The sequence below is a fragment of the Eulemur rufifrons genome, chromosome 25 (assembly GCF_041146395.1).
Source record: "Eulemur rufifrons isolate Redbay chromosome 25, OSU_ERuf_1, whole genome shotgun sequence".
In the NCBI taxonomy this organism is placed as follows: domain Eukaryota; kingdom Metazoa; phylum Chordata; class Mammalia; order Primates; family Lemuridae; genus Eulemur; species Eulemur rufifrons.
The window spans coordinates 12,549,644-12,569,316 of NC_091007.1; the positions used below are offsets into that span (position 1 = coordinate 12,549,644).

A 19,673-nucleotide genomic window follows, 5' to 3' on the forward strand; every position below is an offset into this window, starting at 1 on the left:
ACAATAACTTTTTCTACATTTTTCAGTGTAAGAATGCTTATAAATCCCTTGAAAACCTTAAAAATCATCAACTATTGATTAAAAATGGATCTTCTGATAAAATCTATCACCAGCCACTTTTGGGGGTGGGAGTACAGATAATATTACACATCTTTTATCAAGTAAATGAGCTACAGCAGAAGGGCTTTGCTAAGCCTTATGGAGGTATATTTTTTACATCAGAAAGTCTTGCCCCAAGTAGATAATATTTTCTTAATTATAAATTAGTAAGTACCATGACGGTAATTGCTGAGTTTCCTAGGTTTCCAAGACTTTCATACACTGTATAAATCTGAGCTAATTTAGAAAAGTACAATTGGTCCCTTATTTCTCCCTTTTAATATCCTTGCTACAGAATCTGAGATGGATTCTGTGGCACATCACAATTACTTCCTCAACTCTCATGCCACTGTCTCCTGCTCCTGCGTATACACATGACCAAAACACTGCTGTGGTAAAATCAATTCTTCATCAACTTCAGGTCTACCCACGTGCAGCTGAAAAGCATATAATCATAACAACTATTCTCACTACAAATTCATGACCACCACATTCATGAGGCCCTTAGTGAAAGCGGAATTCTTATGACATGTACATAGCCATTCTAGCTTGCATTTTCCTAGCTTCCTATTTCGTACCTTCTCAAAACTCTTACTGCCTTCTTTCCATCCCCATTCTCATCTGATGACCTTGCTTCCTATTTCACTGAGAAAACTGAAACAATAAGAGAACTTAGTCTCTTGCAATGTCTACCAACCCAGCAAACACTTGCAGCCATGCACTTGGCCTTCCCTCCTATTTCCATGGATAAACTGCCTCATGCTACCACCTAAAGCCACTTGTGTATCAAATCCTAGCCTATCTCACCTATTCAAAGATACTGTTCCAGCAAGTCTCCCCTTTACCAGATGTTACCAATTTCCCCTTTTAATGTCTCATTCTCATTAGGATGCACTGTTATTTCTTGTCTTAAAAAAACTCCCTGAGCTCCACATCACTCTCCAACTAGTGCCCCATTTCTCTGCTCTCCTGTATACCACCCTCCCCCCTCCAAAGGGGTTGTCTCAATTCACTCTTTGATTTCTCCCCTTCTGAATCCAAACAAGCATTTACACTCACCAAAACTGCTCGTGACAAAGTCACCAATGACCCACATGCTGCTAAGTCCAGTGGGAGTTCTCAGTCCTCTTCTTACTTGACAGCAAGCTTTGACATGGTTGACCCCACCAGTTTCTTTCCACCCCTTTCTTCATACGGTTTCCACGGTATCACACTCCTCTGGTTTTCCTCCCACATCACTGGCCATTGCTTCTCATTTCCCAGCCTCTGAATGCTGGTGTTCAATACCCAGGCAGCTCACTCTTCAGACCTCCTCTACTTTCTCTCCATCCATCATCAGCTTTATGGTTTTACATATCATCAATAAGTTGATGACTTCCATATTTTTATGTCCAACCCAGACCTCTCCCTTGACTCATGTATCAAATTGCCCGCTGAACTTCATCTCATGGATATCTAGTAGACAGACACTTCATTTTAACATATTCAAAACTCAGTTTCTGATTTTTCCCTGCAGAACTTGCTCCTCCCACAGTCACATCTATCCAGCAGCAACTCCAACCCTCCACTTCCTTGGGCCACAAACCTTAGGAATCACCTTGGAATATTCTTTCATTTCCACAACCCACATCCAATCCGTCAGTGCATCCTAACAGCTTTACCTTAACATACCCAGATTCTGACCAGTTCCTACCACCTGCACTACTCTTCCCTGAATTACAGTCTCCTAACTGGTCTGTTTCTGTCCTTGCCCTCTTATACTTTGTTCTCAATGCAGCAGCCAAATGATACTACTTTCTTAAGTAGACCTATGTCACTCTTTTACTCAAAAACCCCCAAAGACTTCCCATCACTCTTAAGTAAAACTGAAATCCCATCAGACCCTACCAAAGCTGCTCTGCCCAAACACCCTCCTCTGCCCCAACCTTTCTGATCTCTTTTCCTCCTACTACTCTCCTCCTCACTCTACTTCATCAAAACTACTGAGGGTCCTCAAACAAGTCAGGTGCCCTCCCCGCTTCCAGGCACTTATTGCTTCCTCGAGCTAGAACATTCTTTCCACAGACCTCCATATTGCTCATTACCTCCAAGTCTTTCCTCAGATACTACACAGTGTGGACCTTGCTCACTACCTTATTTAAAACTTCAAACTCCTTCCCCTCCCCTCAATAGTCCCTGATTCCCCTAATCCTCCTTTATTTCTTACCATAGCCCTTACCACCATCATAAATGTCATATCTTTTATTCGTTTATTATATGTTTCCTGTCACTAAAATATAAGTTCCATGAAGACAGAGATATTGGTCACTATGGTTCAATGCTTTACTTCCAATACCTGGCACATAGTAAATACTAAATAAATATTTACTAGTTGTTCAGCCAATTCAAATCTGACTTCAGTTTAAGGAATTGATTATAGGTTAAGACATTAGTAAGTACAAGGATTTTAGGAACCAGTTTTACATAATTTGAAACAAACAGGAAAGACGGCATCAACCGGCAATAGTCTTCTTAAGTTGAAGAATCTCAGTTTTAAGAACATAATGGTTCCAAGGCCACAAGGACTTTTGAACACAGATAAAAACCAGCCCATAATAAAAAAGAACACCTTGGCAAATATACATATACAGGAAAAAAGCAGTAAAATCTGACCTTATCCAAGGACAAACTCACTCATACTTCGTGACAATAATTCAGGGTTTATAATTAAGCCAGATCATAAGATTTATATGACCCTTAAGACACACACATATATGTTTATGTATTATGTATCTATGTGTATGTACCTATCTCAACATATATTGTTCACACTTTGATAACGTACTGTCAAGTTACTTTTTAGTGACAGAATTTAATAGTTTAAACTATGAAATTCTATGATTAAGATCTCTTAAATGTTTCAGTCAAACTTAATTTTATGAGGAAGAATTCTATTCTATAATTGAATTAAAAACTGAGGAATTCAAGCAGGTCTTGATTCAGTCTTCATAAATTAAAACTGTCTATTGAATTCAGTATGTGGTGACTGACATAATGGAATAGTCTTTACCTAGAATCAATCTGAAATAAATCAGATTATGAATGGCTGTATGTTTCCTAAGTTACATGTACTTCCACCTTCACTACCGAAAAATATGACGGCTACATGGAAAGTATCCAGCCACGTAATATGTTCTTGTTCTATTAACAATGGCTGGATACTTTCCAGACAGCCCTTGTATGCAGCACTGAGAGTAGATGTTGTGAAGATAATCTCACCTGATCATGCATTAGTGCTGCAATGTGCGTTGTTTTGCCTCCAGGTGCTGCACACAAGTCTAGGATCTTCTCTCCAGGTTGAGGATTCAGAACATGAGTAACTAAGGCAGATGGCAAATTCTATAAGAAAAAAATGCACTAAATTATCAATGAATCTAAATCATTTTTAATCTCAGACTCAGACTATAAAGAAACCTTTGAAGGTAATGCAGTACAGCACCCTCAAGTCTGCTGACATTATAGTTTTTGTAAATATGCAAAGTCAGGAAATTCATAATTTCCTAGAATATTCTATGGTCTCACAGGACTTACACATAGCACACTTGCACATTAAACACACAAGATGCATTTCCCAGTCAATTCAGGGTTTCTGCCCTGGTATCTGTGTTTTCTGGGTACCAGCAAAAAAAATTTTAAAAATTATAAAAAAAATAAATCATAGCACCCTTTCTTAATTCCAATGGTTCTCAGTATTTTGGAGGCCAGAGACCTCTAAAATTATGAGATTGTTCTGCATCGTTTTCCCAAAAATGTAAAAAATTTTGCAATTTTGGGTGCCTCACCATTTAATTCCCATTTAAGAATCCTTGTTTGATGCTGCTAATGCCACCCAAAAGGCATACTTGGGGCCCTACATCCCTACCACCCTACTACATTTCAGTACGAAAAAAATAAAATGTGAAAAAAATCCTGGCTATCTCTGACTATCTCCTAAAAAATGAGATTATACAATCTAAACATAGCTCCATCTATAGCAATGTTATATTAAATCATTTATTTGTTATTAGTCTTAATTACAAAAGGACTGCTACTATAAGATAATAGTCAGCCTTGTATAAGATAGGTAGATTATCACAAATAATTCATTTTTAAAAATACTTGGCAAGAAAAACAAAGTGGAGGCTAAAACAACCATGGAATAAGCTTTAAAGCTTAAAGGTTTCAGTTAACTGTCACCAAAACGATGAACATTACAACCACTCGTATGTCCTCAAGAACGGTATGAGAAGGTTGTGCATTCTCAAGTGAATCCAAAATCACTACTTCAAAATAGAAACTCAATGGTGAGAAAGAAGTTGCAAAGGAGTAAGTTCCCCCTTTCTGTCAATATATGAAGCACTGAAATCCATGCAAATAATATAAGCATCAATGGAAAGCTAAATCTAGGGAGAAATTTTAATGAGGATATTTAGATGATTTTTAAAGTTTCTTCTCACAGCCTATTAGTGGCAAGGGGGAAAAAAGATAACTATATGTTTTGTGAAGAAATCAGATGACATCTTGAAAGGGTGATCAAAATGAACATCACCAATGAGGGACACATAGCTATGGCATGACTCCAGATGTGAAGCCCTGAGGTTCATACATGTGAATTTTTGTTCCACACATGGAAATATTTTATAGCACCAATAAGCAATGAGAAGTAAGTGAAAGAGTACAAAACATAATACAATCTATGGATTCTGGCAAGCTTTCTCATATGACAGGGATCTAATAAAAGAGGACATTCAGCCTATAGCAATAATGGAAGCACAGAGAAAATGTCACTTTCCAACACAGAACAATTCTATTAGACTAAGACAAAAATACATGATGACAAGACATAAAAGTTTATTATAGACAGTAAGTGTGAATTCACTATAAATAAAGGAAATAAACAGGATTAAATTACATAATGTCTAAAAAGTGCTTAGCACAGTGCCAGATGCATAATATTTTTAAATTATTGGTCATTATATTAGAAAAAAACCCTCAAAGTTGATATTTCCTTGTATGGTGGTTCCCAAACTTGGGTATGTATCATAAAACTCTAGTGAAGTTCAAAATATACAAACAAACAGCAGATCCCAGTGCCCACTCCAGACCTAGTGAATTGAAATCTCCAGGGAGACACCAACATACCCCCTGATAAGGGCACCTCATCTCTGTGGTATTCTTCTCAAATACCCAATAACCCCAGTCTAACCACGAGGAAAACATCAGAAGAACCCAAAGTGAGGGGCATTTGACAAATACCTTAGTTTCAAAACTTTCAAGGTCTTAAAAACAAGGAAAAGACTGAGCCACTATCACAGCCAGAACAGATTAAGCAGACATGAGGATTAAAGGCAGTGTGGGATCCTGGATTGGATCCTGGAACATAAAAAGGACATTAGGGGAAAAACTGATGAAATCTGAATACCATTTGGAGTTCATGGTAATGCGACATACAGAATATTTGTATGTATGTAGCATATACATAGCAATGTTAATAGTAATGCACCAGTGTCAGTTTCCAAGTTTTAACAAATGTACCATGGTAATATAAGATATTACCATTAGGCAAAACTGAGTGAAGGGTATATAGGAACTCTTTGCAAATCTGTAATTCTAGAATTCTAATCTATCATTCTAAAAGTATTCCAAAATAAAAACTTTATTGAAAAAAGTCTTTTGTATAAAAAAAAATCTCCAGGAACAGGCTCTAAGTACCTATACTACAAGTTCTACAAGTGATTTGCTACATACTAATTTACTCCAGAGTCCTGGTAACTAGTGTAATGAAATTGCAAAATTTGTGAGACAACAAGACGCCCTGTGTATAAAAGGCCTTAAGTACCTTTTATGTTAGTTCTAAAGGAATCCCTAAAAACCTCAATGAAAATTGTAAATTATGGCTACCATCAATTTCTTACCTGTTGGAGAAGTGACACATAGATACTGACAACAGCAAAAAGAATGTTATCGAAGAATCAGCACCTACTGCAATGATTTGAAGCTTCTGAAAAGTGGTTTGATGTAGATGATCTCTCCTACACGATGTACTTTCAGTGACTGTGTTTTAATCAACAGCTCAACTTTATAGTCATCAAGTATTCAAGTATGTTTGAAAAGGAAGACAACTTAATTGTTTAACTAGATACTCCAAATGTACTTTATTGGCATTATATGTAAATGTAAACCTTTCTTATTTGTGAAAATCATTTACATATACAAAGAATTCAAGGACAATAATGAATTTTTAAAATTCCACTTCCTTCCTAAAGTACATTTACTCTTCTGTGCATTCTTTTAGAACTTTACTTAGAGAAACTAGTATCACCTGGTTCTGGTCTGCATTGAATTAAGCTATCTAGATTTTACTGGATCAGATGTGGCCCAGCTGAGAATCTGGTGATTTTGAGCTAGTTTGAAAAGAGAGATTTAACATAAAAACATCAACAAATTTCTTATACCCACTGAACACTGACCACAGAGTTCTGGGAAACTGCAAAAGCAGCGCTGGGGAAGCTTAATGGAGTATGTGAATTACTTGGGGTCCCCACCCCCTCAGCTTGGGACTCAGGCAATCTATAAATTAGGGCCCAGGAACTGCATTCTAAATAGGCCCTGCAGGTGATTCAGATGCAGTCTTCCCAGGGGTACATTTGGAGCACTGGCACAGGGTCAAGAGCACAGGCTTAAAAATCAGAAAGACCTGAGTTCAAATGTTGCCTTTGCTGTTTTCTATCTATGTGGTACTCAAACTACTCATTCAGTTACTGCAAAATTACTGAGTGCTTACTATGTGCTTTACTTCCCTAAGCCTCTATTTCCTTATCTACGAAACTGGAGGTCTGTAAGAAGTAAATGAAATGATGTATGTAAAATCATTTGGAAGGGGCTGTTGCATAAAAAATTAAAAAAATAATATGATACGAAACACACTCGGTACAGTACATGGAACACAGTAAGCACTCAGTAAGTGTTAACTGCTGTTATCATTATCATTTTTAATTAGTTTCACTGGCCAATCAATGGTCATCAAGATAGATAAATTACATAAAACAGCTTCCACTAGAGAAATGACAAAAGGTCACACTCCATCGTCAGACACAAAAGCTTTACTCCGGGAGCAGAGTCTCATATCCCTTACTATTAGGTGACAAAGAATAGGGCTCCATGGTACTGTTTGGATAGTATGAATCATAAAATGACTCACAGTTTTTATTTCATAAAGTCATCATTAAGCTGACTTTCAATTTAGGGATGTAGCTATAGGTAGCAAAACATGTTAAAAAAAAAAAAATATATTGCACTAGCTCCCTCTCTCTTTTCCAAAGTCAAAACTAACTTATGGGATGAGCAGGTACCTGGCTCTTTACAAAGCAAAGAGAAAAATAATATTGCATTAGTTGTTACTAATGTGAAAGAGGTGCAGGTATTACTAGCAAAGATTCAGAGCAATGTTGTCAAATGATCAACAATGTTTGAAACAATACAACAAACAAGGAAAAAAACTAAGCACACATAAAAACCCCCAAATGATTCATAAGCAACTATGTATTAGATTACATATCCTAATGTAGATTACATCATCACTAATGTGCAATTATATGATAATAAACACCTGTTTTTCAGAGATGATTCAGAAATACTCTCTGAATTTATACAATGTCTTTTGGTTAAATACTGGGCAGAGAAGAAGGCACATGGCATCTAGACATGGATTTGAGTTCAGGTACCAGCAATGACCAGCAGTGTGACCTTGGCCAAGAACCCTAACAGATCTGGTCATCTGGTCTTCAGTATCTTCACCTTACATTGGGAGTAATAGTATAGCACCACCACCTAACCAGCAGATTTTATCAAATGAGTTAATGTACATGGAAATGTTTAATAAACTAGATAAGGCAAAACAAATTATATCAGAGCAATTGATAACCACCTAGCAAAAATCTGATACTAGTCAATCACTTGAATCTTACTCAAAGTTACAAATGGGACACTTATATGTATTTCAAATGCATGCATTATTTAGGGATTAATATTCTGAAATGGAAAGCAGTAATTTTAATAAGTTATTAAATAATCTTTGGGCAAAGTAGGTAGAAAAAGTAATTTAAAAATCAACTGAAAGAAAGAAAAGAGTGCTTATGAAGTTTTTCTTACTGTGTAATTAAAGGTAGATCAGAATATATGTAAATACACCACAAAAATATGCTAACAGAAGTTTAAAAAAAACCCCAGATTTCAAATAATTCGCTCATATATGTTTCAATGTCACAAAGTATTTTACTTTTGTAAATACTTACCTGTAAAAATAAGTAACTGGGCAGTACATTGTCAAATGAAGGGCTGAGATATACTGGTTCTGTCATTCTTATGCCTATACCTCTAAAAAATTGGAAATCTTACATTAGTCTGTGTAAATTACATAATCTATACAAACTATTATATATTTCTAGGAACATATTCAAGTAGCAAGTCAAATATAAGATGCTGTCTTTTTAAAATCTCTTTTATTCAACACCAAAATACTTAGTCTTGTGAATTGTTTTTTGAATTTTTACCTGCAGTTAAGTAGGAGATTATCACAACTAAAAAGAATAAAGGTACACAAATTTTTCATTTAAGCACAAATGAGTTTCTTTTTTTGTTTGCTTCGTTTTTCCCTTGAGACAGAGTCTCACTGGGTCACCCTGTGTAGAGTGCAGTGGCATCATCGCAGCTCACTCACAACCTCACACTCCTGGGCTGAAAGGATCCTCCTGCCTTGGCTTCCAGAGAAACTGGGACTACAGGTACACACCACGACACCTGGCTAATTTTCCATTTTTAGTAGAGATGGGGTCTTGCTCTTGGTTCAGGCTGTTCTTGAACTCCTGAGCTCAAGCAGTCCTCCCCCATTTTGGCATCTCAGACAAATGAATTTCTTTAGAGATTTGGGTAAATTAAAAAGCAAACAACACCCTCAGTCTTCATTTTTTCTAATTTTTCCAGTAACAGATTTATGATCAATGTTACTAGCTTTTCTATTCAGCAAACATTTTGTGAATGATTCAGCTTGCAAGGCACTTTGCTAGGTACTTTGATGAAAAATGAAAAGATACTTAGAGTCACGTGGATGCTGAGCAATGACAAACACACTATACAGCTCTCCTCTCATCTCTCTACAGAATAATTGCCCAGTATTGACACAATCCCAAGGATGACCTTTTCCACCTTTGCCCCATTTTATGTGTGGCAGTGGAGCTGAGCAAAGCAGGAAGGCATGGCGGGCAATGATTCATAAAGACAAACACTGCAATCTGAGAGAGGTTGTCAGAGACTATCAAAGGGGAGAAAGAGCTCATAGACACTGTCAGAGAAAGCCAAGCATGGCCTGGTGTGTCACGCCAAACCAGAGGGAGCAAGAAAAAGGAGAAATCAAAGCAGTGTTCTAGGGATTAGAAGGGCACAGAAAAAAGTAGTCTAATTATAAAGGCAAGGATAAAAATCAGGATTTAAACCAAGTATAAGGGTACAAGCAAAGAAGAGAGTCCAAGTAGGGAAAACAAAGATAAAGTTCTCAGAAACAGTGTGGTAGACAATTCTCAAAGGTTATGAACTAGCTTATGAACTGATCTTGGCAGAGAAGCATCTACATCGACAGTCTGTCTCTGCTTGATGTTGGCATGGTAAGTTTATGCTGGCCTTTAGAGTGAAGTAACTGCTGTAGGTATCTGTGACTGTCACTGCACTGGTGTGACTACGAACTCCTCTCCTAACAGCCTTCGGCATGCACTAAATGTGACTCCTTTCTTCCTCTTCCCATCCCCTGCCCTTTAACTGCCTCACTCATTTGTTTACCACTTGAAAGCACTGAATCTGCACTTTTAATCAGAGGTAAAACTCAGTCCCTACTCCAGTCAGGATCAAATCGAACCACCATATTCACTTCCCAAATAGTTCCTGCTCTTTAGCAGGAAATATACAAAAGAAATTTTTGAAATGCCACTGCCTCAAATTTGAAAGTCAGTCCTTTGCTGAGACAGCTGGTGCTCTTACCTTGATCAATACCTTACCTCCCACCCAGAGTCTAGACCCATTATTATTATTCCCCTCCCCTCCCCTCCTCTCCTCTCCTTTTCTTTCAGCATCCAGTGACTGGATAGACCCATTATCGAACATCTTGAATTCTATGGCCTGGTCACTCCTTCATAATATAAACGACTTTCTGACTTGCAGGATTCCAGTCCTCTGAAAAATATCAAAACTTTAAAATCTACATGCCTGCCTTCCTAACCCAGTTGCTACCTGGTGCTGTAGGTTCTGGTCCCCTCTGACTATCTCCTTCTGATCATTCCTACCAGCACAACCAAATCCTTCTACATAGTATTTAACTTAAAATAACATGATAAAGAATAATTTAAGCCAATTATTGTTCAGGTATGACATTACACACATCTTTTAAAAATATTTTTGTAGCCATGTATCTCCAATATAATAAGGCAAAGTACAAAATCGCATATTACAAAACAGTCTGTAAATTAGTATACCTCCATGAGTCTATGAATGATTCAAACCACCTGCAATTCAAGAAATCAAAGGATCCAAATTGACTAACTAAAAACAAATGCACCACTAGTAGAGCTGGTTCTAAAATTTTTGAAGAATATAAACAAGGGCGAGGTGCAGTGACTCACACCTGTAATCCTAGCACTCTGGGAGGCCAAGGCAGGAGGATTACTTGATCTCAGGAGTTTGAGACGGGCCTGTGCCAGAGCAGGACCCTGTTTCTGCTAAAAATAGAAAAATTAGCTGGGCGTTGTGGTGCACTCTTGTAGTAGAAGCTATTTGGGGGGTTGAGGCAAGAGGATCCCTTGAGCTGTAAGAATTTGAGGTTGCAGTGAGTTATGATGTTGTCATTGCACTCTACCCAAGGAAACAGAACAAGACTCTGTCTCAAAAAAAAAAAAAAGGAAAAGAAAAAAAGGAAAAAGAATATAAATGAAGAAAAGGGGCCTACAGCAGTGGCTCAAGCCTGTAATTGCAGCACTTTGGGAGACTGAAGTGGGAGGACTGCTAGAGCCCAGGGGCATGACACCAGCCCAGGCAACATAATGGGACCCCATTTCTACAAAAAACAAAAATTAGCCAGACATGGTGGGGCACATCTGTACACAGCTACTCTGGAGGCTGAGGCAGGAGATTGCTTAAGGCTAGGAGTTTGAGATTACAGTGAGCTATGATCATGCCACTGCACTCCAGCCCAGGCAAGAAAATGAGACCCTGTCTCAAAAAAAAAGAAAGAAAAAAACGTGTATTTTGAAAGATGTCTGTCTCCTAACTCCTACCAACTAAAAATTATTTAGAACATTGTCCAGAAAACATTATTTGGCCCAATAACCGGAACCACCAGATGAAATGAGAATAAAGAATATACCGTTAATAATGAAATAAAGGAGGCAGTCAAAATATCAATTTCTAATTATAGACCCAAAGATAAACACAATAGACATATGCATAATTTTTTCATAAAGGCTTCTAAGGAGGATAAAACCTCGTTCTTGGCCATTTGGAAAGTAGCGCTATCTAGATCTAGGGAATCCAATCGTCAGTTTTTTCAGAAGAATGAGTTACAACTATCAACCCAAATTGCTGCAACATGAAAAACTGTTCCAAGAACCGACACAGTCCAATTCTAGATGGATAAATTCAGCTTTCAGGATGTCTATGTCATCTGTCAACTTTGGAGTAATGGAGCTATTCACAGAACTACTAAAACAGGCTGAAAAAACCAAGTAAAATAAGAGCCTGGATTTTATTTAACTTACATTTATTTAGAGCAACAAGAAATTATCTAGAACTTTTAATTTATATTAAATTATAAATTTATTAAATTTATATTAAATCATTTTATAATTTATATTAAAATCATTAACTTTTAACAAAATCAGAATGTTAAAAAAGTTTTGTGTAGGTCATCTAATTCATTCTCTATGGAGATAAGCATTTTTCTTCAAAGATGCAAAAAATTTCAAATAAATAAAATTCAAAAGGACAATTACTTGACAATTACAGTGTGACTGGTTGTTTGCTTGGGCTCTTTACTCTGACCATTTACCATTTCTGACCTAGAAGAACTTTTTCAAAACAATCATAGAAATATGGGTTGAATAATTTTTTCCAGTTTAACTTATACAAAAAAAAAAAAAAAGCCCTCATAAAATGCAACTGAATGCATTTTTACATTGTTTTTAATTTTCTCTCAACCACAAAGAGCATGCTTATTTCCCACATAACACTTGATGACTTACTTTAGCTCAGGTAACCCACTGAAGATTTCCTTGCGGCTTAGTTCAGAAATCCCATTTCCAAGAAATACTTTTGTTCCATCAAATTCTTTGGCCCCTTTCTTACATTTTCCTTTAATATCAGAGTACACAGAAATAACATCTCCAGATTTCATAACTAGAGAAAGAAAAGAATCAGATCACACTCATCTGTATACTTTGGCAGAAGAATAGTAAAAAAATTCTTTAAGCTAGACTGGGGATCTCTAGAGGCATCAACAGTGGCCATGAAGCAGTTCAAACTGGTTCATTAACTCAATATAATCCTTAGTAGAAATCTGACTTTTTAGTTTTAAATATTTCCTACCAATAAATCTAACTGAAGAGTTTTTTTTTTTTCAGTAAAAACAAATACTACAGTTTTCCAAATATTCTACCTCAATTGGAAACGTTTAACTGAGCAGCGAAGGAAGGATATCTTCTATATAAATTATTTTCCCCAAGCCTAACATTTCTTAAAACACTTCATGTAAGTCTTGATATCTCAGCTCAATCCTCAAAGTTCTAAGTTTCCTTCAAAAGGATTCCTCAGAAACATACCCTAAAATCCCTTAAAGAAATCTTTCTAAATCCCATAACCCTGTTGGTATCAGTATTTCTTTGCCATTTTGCTGTATAGCACAATTAAGGCAGAGACTTCAATGATAAACACATATATTCATTCATATATATGCATACATACACATGTATATGTATGTATAGACTTAGAAAACATTTAAGCTGTACGGTACACAGGAGTTGATTCACATGGCTGATTAAATCTAGTTTTTGGGCCATGTGTGTGGCTCATGCCTATAATCCTAGCTATACTCCCTACTCTGGGAGTATAGCTTGAGGTCAGGAGTTCGAGACCAGCCTGAGCAACAGACAGACCTCTACCTCTACAAAAAACAGAAAAATTAGCTGGATGTGGTGGTGTATGCCTGTAGTCCCAGCTACTTGGGAGGCTGAGGCAGGAGGACTGCTTGAGCCTAGGAGTTTGAGGTTGCTGTGAGCTAGGCTGACACCATGGCACTCTACACTGGGCAACAGAGTGAGACTCTGTCTCAGAAAAAAATAAAAATAAAAAAAATCTAGTTTTTGTAGGCATTTATTTATTTTCTGTAACAAATCCCAGTGGTACTAACAATAGGGCATCGTATTCTACTTAAGAAAAAACATTTTAAAACCTATAATAAATTTGGCCTATTACCTGACAACAGCAGCAAAAAAAAAAAAAAAGTGGCAGGAAACTTTATGTGGATGGCTGATTTGTTAGTCCTTATCAGATAAAGGGCTAAATATAAAGCTGGGAAACATCTGACAAAAGTAAATTTGAAATACATCTTAGCACTAATTTAACAAATTTTCCATTTGATAATATACATATTTTAGATAATCTTTATTTTAAAGAGAAACCTAAATATTATACTTACATTTGGAAGCTGACACAATTCCTGGAACATAAACATGGGCTCCTCTTAACACTGCATTGCCACATTGGGCTCCAACAATGGCTTCACACTGTTGTTTTTTAATATTCTTCCTAGGGATGTAAGATGAGAGACATTTAACAGTAATATACCACTAATGCCTACCAACTTTTTCAGTGTTCCAATCTAAATTCTAAATAAATAGTCTCGATTGTCCCGAATAAATGAGAAAGAGGAAGATGAAAAAAGAGGGATAAATATAGAGAAAATAGTTTAAAAAAAAAAAAAAAAAAAAAAGATGGGCACTTGAGAAAAGGAAAAAAATTGAAAGAGGTCCATCTGGTGGAAGGCAATAAAGTGGCACCAGAAACTGCTTAATCATTTCACAAGCATTACTGTTTCCATTGGAGCATTAGAAAAAAACAGATTTCCCTATCTTTAAAGACTAAACAGAAAAATACACAAAGAACTACAAAAACATTTCTAAAGCAGTAAATTGTTGCATGGTAAACTATGAATATTTTAAACTAAACATATGCAAATGAAGATAAATCTTTTTTCCTTTCTTTGCTGCCCAACCTTTTTGAGCCTCTTCCAACTTCTCTCATCCTATTCATTTCTTAGACCATGAAAACCTGGGTATCACTTCTAACACTCAGGGAAGAGTTTGCCAAAGACCGAGGGTGCAAATATCATCAGCCCTAAATAAAAATCCTGAGCACTGAGTCTCTAATGAGCTTCCCTGGTTGGCATTTCATGTTTTGTCACAATTCATTGCTGGGAGAACTAAATGTATCCCATCTTCTTTCTATGATCTTCAAATAATCAAATCTCACTAAATTTTCAGTTCCCTCCTGGTCCCAAACATTCTCATTGCTCATTCTCTGCCTATTTCTTCAAGAGGCTCATTTCCCCAAGTTCCAAAACATGCCACAATCTCTACTCACTTTGCATTCTATTCCTTGGCAATCTCATGATTTCAATAATCACTTACAAAAATAACCCACAAATTCTAATGTTCAACCTTTCCAGCCTCTGAATTGATATTTCTAATTACCTGCAGACAGCTATATATATAGATGTTTCAGTTACTTCAAACTCAATAAAACATAAACAATGGGCCGGGTGAGGTGGCTCACCCCTGTAATCCTAGCACTCTGGGAGACTGAGGTGGGAAGATCGCTTAAGGTCAGGAGTTCGAGATCAGCCTGAGCAAGAGTGAGATCCCACCTCTACTAAAAATAGAAAAATTATCTGGGTGTGGTGGCGTATGCCTGTAATCACAGCTACTCAGGAGGCTGAGGCAGGAGAATCACTTGAGACCAGGACTTTGAATTTGCTGTGAGCTAGGCTGATGCCACAGGTGACAAAGCCAGACTCTGTCTAAAAAAAAAAACATAAACAATGTTATTTTTCTCTCATCCACTCCTCAAGTCCTTGACACAATCTCTAGTCTTTTCATCCTAATATTTCCAATCTTGAAGGAGGTGTCATCTGCCTGGATAACCAAACTAGAAGCCTCACTGCCATGGCTAAATGTGTCCCCCAAAATTCATATGTTGGAAACTTAATTCTCAACGTTAACCGTATTGGGAGGTGGGGACTTTCGGGAGGTGTTTAGGTCACAAAGGCTTGGCCCTCATGAATGGATTAATGTCACTATGAAAAGGGCTTGCAGGAAGGGGGGTTTCTCTCTCTTGTCCTTCTCCCTTCAGCCACGTGAGGATGCACCAAGAGAACCCTCACCAGATGCCGATAGATGCCTCTATCTTGGACTTTCCATCCTCCAAGAACTTTAAGAAATACATTTCTGTTCTTTATAAATAGCCCAGTCTCAGAAGACTAAGACACTCAGCATCATCTTAAACCTAAGCCGTGACATTCACTGAGGTACCGCATCATGCTGTTTCTGTTCCGACACGCCTTGTGGGCTCATCCCCTGTCCTCAGACACATCCTCTCTTCACTCAATTACTGAAACAGCTTCCTGCTTTCTACCTTGGTGGTTGCTTTCAGATCTTTACGTCTTTGGTGTTTTGCAGTTTTATTCAAGTATCTACACATGAATTTATTTTCACTTTTGGCTGCAGACATACTTCCTCAATGTTTTGTCAGTTCTGGATAATTCTTATTCATTACATTTTTGATTATTGCCGTTCTCCCATTATTTCTATTCTCCATATCTGAGACTCCTTAGAAATATAAAGTGCCTTTCCATTTTATTTTACATAATTCAATTTCACTTCCATATTTTTAATTTCTCTGTTGCATTCTAGATAATTTCCTAAGCATCACGTCCTAGTTCAATAGTTCTCTCATCAGTGGGGTCTAATCTACAGTTTAACCTCATTGGGTAAGTTTTTAATATTAATGGCTTTTTATTTACAGAAATAAAATTCTACCTTTTATTTACCCTTAGGTTCTTTCATGTTTTGGATTTATTCTTTTGTTTTTAATCATTTTAAGAAGACTGATTTTATAGTTTCTGCTAGATAGCTCTGTTTGTTAAAGTTTTGGGAGAAACCTAACCCTGCAGTTTATTGTATATGTTGATTCTCACTCATAGTGCTTTGATTCCTAGTGTAGCTTTTAACAATGAGAAAAGCCTGTGGCTTGAATATGTGACACCCCAGAGTAGACTTGTTTGGTTTTTGCCAAACATCTCAGAAATCGGCTTAGGATCAAATCGTTATGTTAATTTCCCACCTTGCAGGTTCTAAGACAACTTGGGTTATATGGATTTGGATTCCAAACCTCTATGAGATATGGAACTATAGTTGTACATTCGCAGATTTTTTTTTTTTTTTCCTCCAGCCTAAACCCTAAGGCAAGACAGAACCACTTCCTAACTGTACTGACCGGTGGATACAGGCTTGAGATTGCTGTTCTTAGGCCTGCTTAAGCAGTTTGATCATGGCTGGTGTCTGAAAACCTGAATAGGAAAAGCAGTTCCCAATAGTGATATAAAACTTCTCTAACGATAAGATTGGCCCACTGTTCCTAAACTGTTTATTCAGGGAATGTGGTTTATTCTGAATACCTGCTTTCCTTTTGGGAGTCCAGAATTTTGGTACGTTCTAGGCAGAGCATCCCTATGTGATCAGCCCAATAAAAACTTAAGCAATGAGTCTCTAATGAGCTTTCTTGCTAGACAACATTTCACAGTTAGTTGCTAGAGAAATTAGGCACATCCTGTGTGACCCCACTGAGGACTCTTAGAAGCTTGCACCTGGTTTCCTCCAGACTCAGCCCCATATATCTTTTCCTTAGCTGATTTTGCTTTTGTATCCTTTCAGGTAATAAATCTTAGTCATGAATATGACTATATGGTAAGTCCTGTCTAGTTAATCACTGAACCCAAGGGCTGTCTTGGGAACCCCTAACACAGAAAATACATGCCACAGAAATGCAATACGCCAAGTACTACTGTCCTCATAGATCAACAGAACAGAATAGAGACCCCAGAAATAAAGCCATATACCTACAACCAATCTGCGACAAAGTAGACAAAACATACACTGGGGAAAGGACACACTATTCAATAAATGGTGCCAAGAAAATAGAACAGCCATATGCAGAAGAATGAAGCTGGATCCCTGTCTCTCACCATATACAAAAATTAACTCAGGCTGGGCACAGTATGTCCCCCCTGTAATCCCAGCACTTTGGGAGGCTGAGAAGGGGGAGGATCTCTTGAGGCCAGGAGTTCAAGACCAGCCTGGGCAACACTACAAGATTTAGTCTCTAAAAAAAAAATTTAAAAACTTAAAAAAATCAAAATTAGTTAGGCATGGCGGTACATGCTACTGGGGAGGTTGAGGCAGGAAAATCACTTGAGCCCAGGAGTTTGAAGTTGCAGTGACAACACTGCACTCTAGCCCAGGCAAAAGGGTGAGATCCTGTAGGAAAGGAAAGGGGTAAAGGAAAGGGGAGAGAGAGGAAAGGGGAAAGGAAAGGAGAAAGGAGGAGAAAAGAAAGGAGGAGAAAAGGAAAAAGAAAGGCAAAGAGGAGAAAGGAAAGGAGAAAGAAAAGGAGAGAGGAAAGGAAAAAGGAAAGGAAAAGAAAAAAACCCACTAAAAAGTGGGCAAAGGACATGAACCGACAGTTTGCAAAAGAAGATATAAAAATGGCCAAAACAACATGAAAAAATGCTCAACATCATTAATCATCAGGGAAGTGCAAATTAAAACCACAATAAGCTACCACCTTACCCTAGTCAGAATAGAATGGCCATCATTAAAAAGTAAAAAAAACCATAGATGTTGGTATGAATGAACTAAAAAAGGAAACACTTATACACTACTGGTGGGAATGTAAATTAGTACAACTTTTATGAAAAACAGTATGGAGATTTCTCAAAGAACTAAAAGTAGATCTACCATTCCATCCAGCAATTCTACTACTGGGTATTTATGCAAAGGAAAAGTTGTTGTATCAAACAAAAAGACACCTGCACTGTTAGGTTTATCACAGCACAATTCACAATTGCAAAGATATGGAATCAACCTAAGTGCCCATCAAATGATGGGTGTATAAAGAAATATGGTACATATAATATATATCATGGAGCACTACTCAGCCACAAGAATGAATGAAATAATGTCTTTTGCAGCAATGTGGAGGGAACTGGAAGCCATTATCTTAAGTGAAATAACTCAGGTATGGAAAACCAAATACCGCATGTTCTCACTTATGAGGAGGAGTTAAGCTGTGAGTATGCATGGTCATACAGAGTGGACATATAATGGATCTCATACAATGAGTCTCCAATAATGGACATTGGAGACTCAGAAGGAGGGTGGGGGATGAAAATTACCCATTGGGTACAAGGTACACTATTTGGGTGATAGGTACACTAAATGCCTAGACTCTACCATTATGCAATACATCCACATAACCAAAAACCCCTTATGTCCCCAAAATCTATTGGAATAAAAAGTATTGGTGTCCTTATCATAGAGAATACAGAAAATGTAAGAGAAAAATATTCAAAGAAATAATGGGAGACTTCTAACTAAAAAGTTACACAGTGTTTCATTAAAAATGAAGCCATACTCTGGCCATTTTTCTGAAGTTCAAAGACTGAGTATCCCATAGATCTCCAAGTAGAAACTAAGATACTGTTACAAGGGGGATAAAAATTTTGGGGGGCCTGGGATTGTCTTCACTGTAACATTTGATGCCATAAGATTGTAAAAACAATGTCCACAAAGCACTGAGGAAAATAATTGGTGTGAAACTACTATATTCAGCCAAGTTGCTGTATAAATACAAAGGTAACAAGCAGTCATTCTCAAGCAAGAAAGTGAATACAGTATGTAAGAGACATACTTTGGGGAAGGGCAGGGAGTGCTGGAGACCTGCTAAATGACTATGCTAATAGAGAGATTAATCAACATTAATTGAAGAACTAACAGTGCCATAAGGACTCAAAGCTAGCATGACATTCATTTCAACTGTACTTAAAGAATAACAATGTGAAAAAACTAACAGTAAATAAAAATCAGGTGGTGGAAGTTTCAGGGAAAATCTGAGTGTAAGAACTTCCTCGTTTCTCACAATGGAAAGTCAAAGACATTTATTGAGAGTGAGAAGTCTAAAAAACAAAAAGGAACTGACTTGTTCCTTTTAGAAATGAAAGGCAGATATGTGAATTTACAGTCGTAAGGGATTTTTAATGGGTCCTGCAATAACTCATCATTTGTGTTTTAGAGATCAATAATGTCCTGATGAGTAGCCTAGATCACTACAAAGAACAGGATGAAAGGATTATGAAAGTTAGGTAAAAGAAGTATAGAAAATAATTAAAGTAAAATCATCCAAGTATT

The 19,673-nt window shown here is 37.1% G+C and overlaps 1 protein-coding gene across 1 annotated transcript in view; it reads right to left on the bottom strand.

Moving 5' to 3' along the window:
* The window catches only part of NSUN6 (NOP2/Sun RNA methyltransferase 6), a 41,350-nt gene that overhangs the window by 12,480 nt on the left and 9,197 nt on the right, over positions 1-19,673 (bottom strand). Inside the window, exons 4-7 of the mRNA XM_069458749.1 lie at positions 13,850-13,959; positions 12,399-12,552; positions 8,412-8,493; positions 3,358-3,477 (exon numbers count right to left, since the gene is read on the bottom strand). Of these exons, the coding sequence (XP_069314850.1) occupies positions 3,358-3,477; positions 8,412-8,493; positions 12,399-12,552; positions 13,850-13,959 (466 nt within the window). The remainder of the gene's footprint in view (positions 1-3,357; positions 3,478-8,411; positions 8,494-12,398; positions 12,553-13,849; positions 13,960-19,673) is intronic.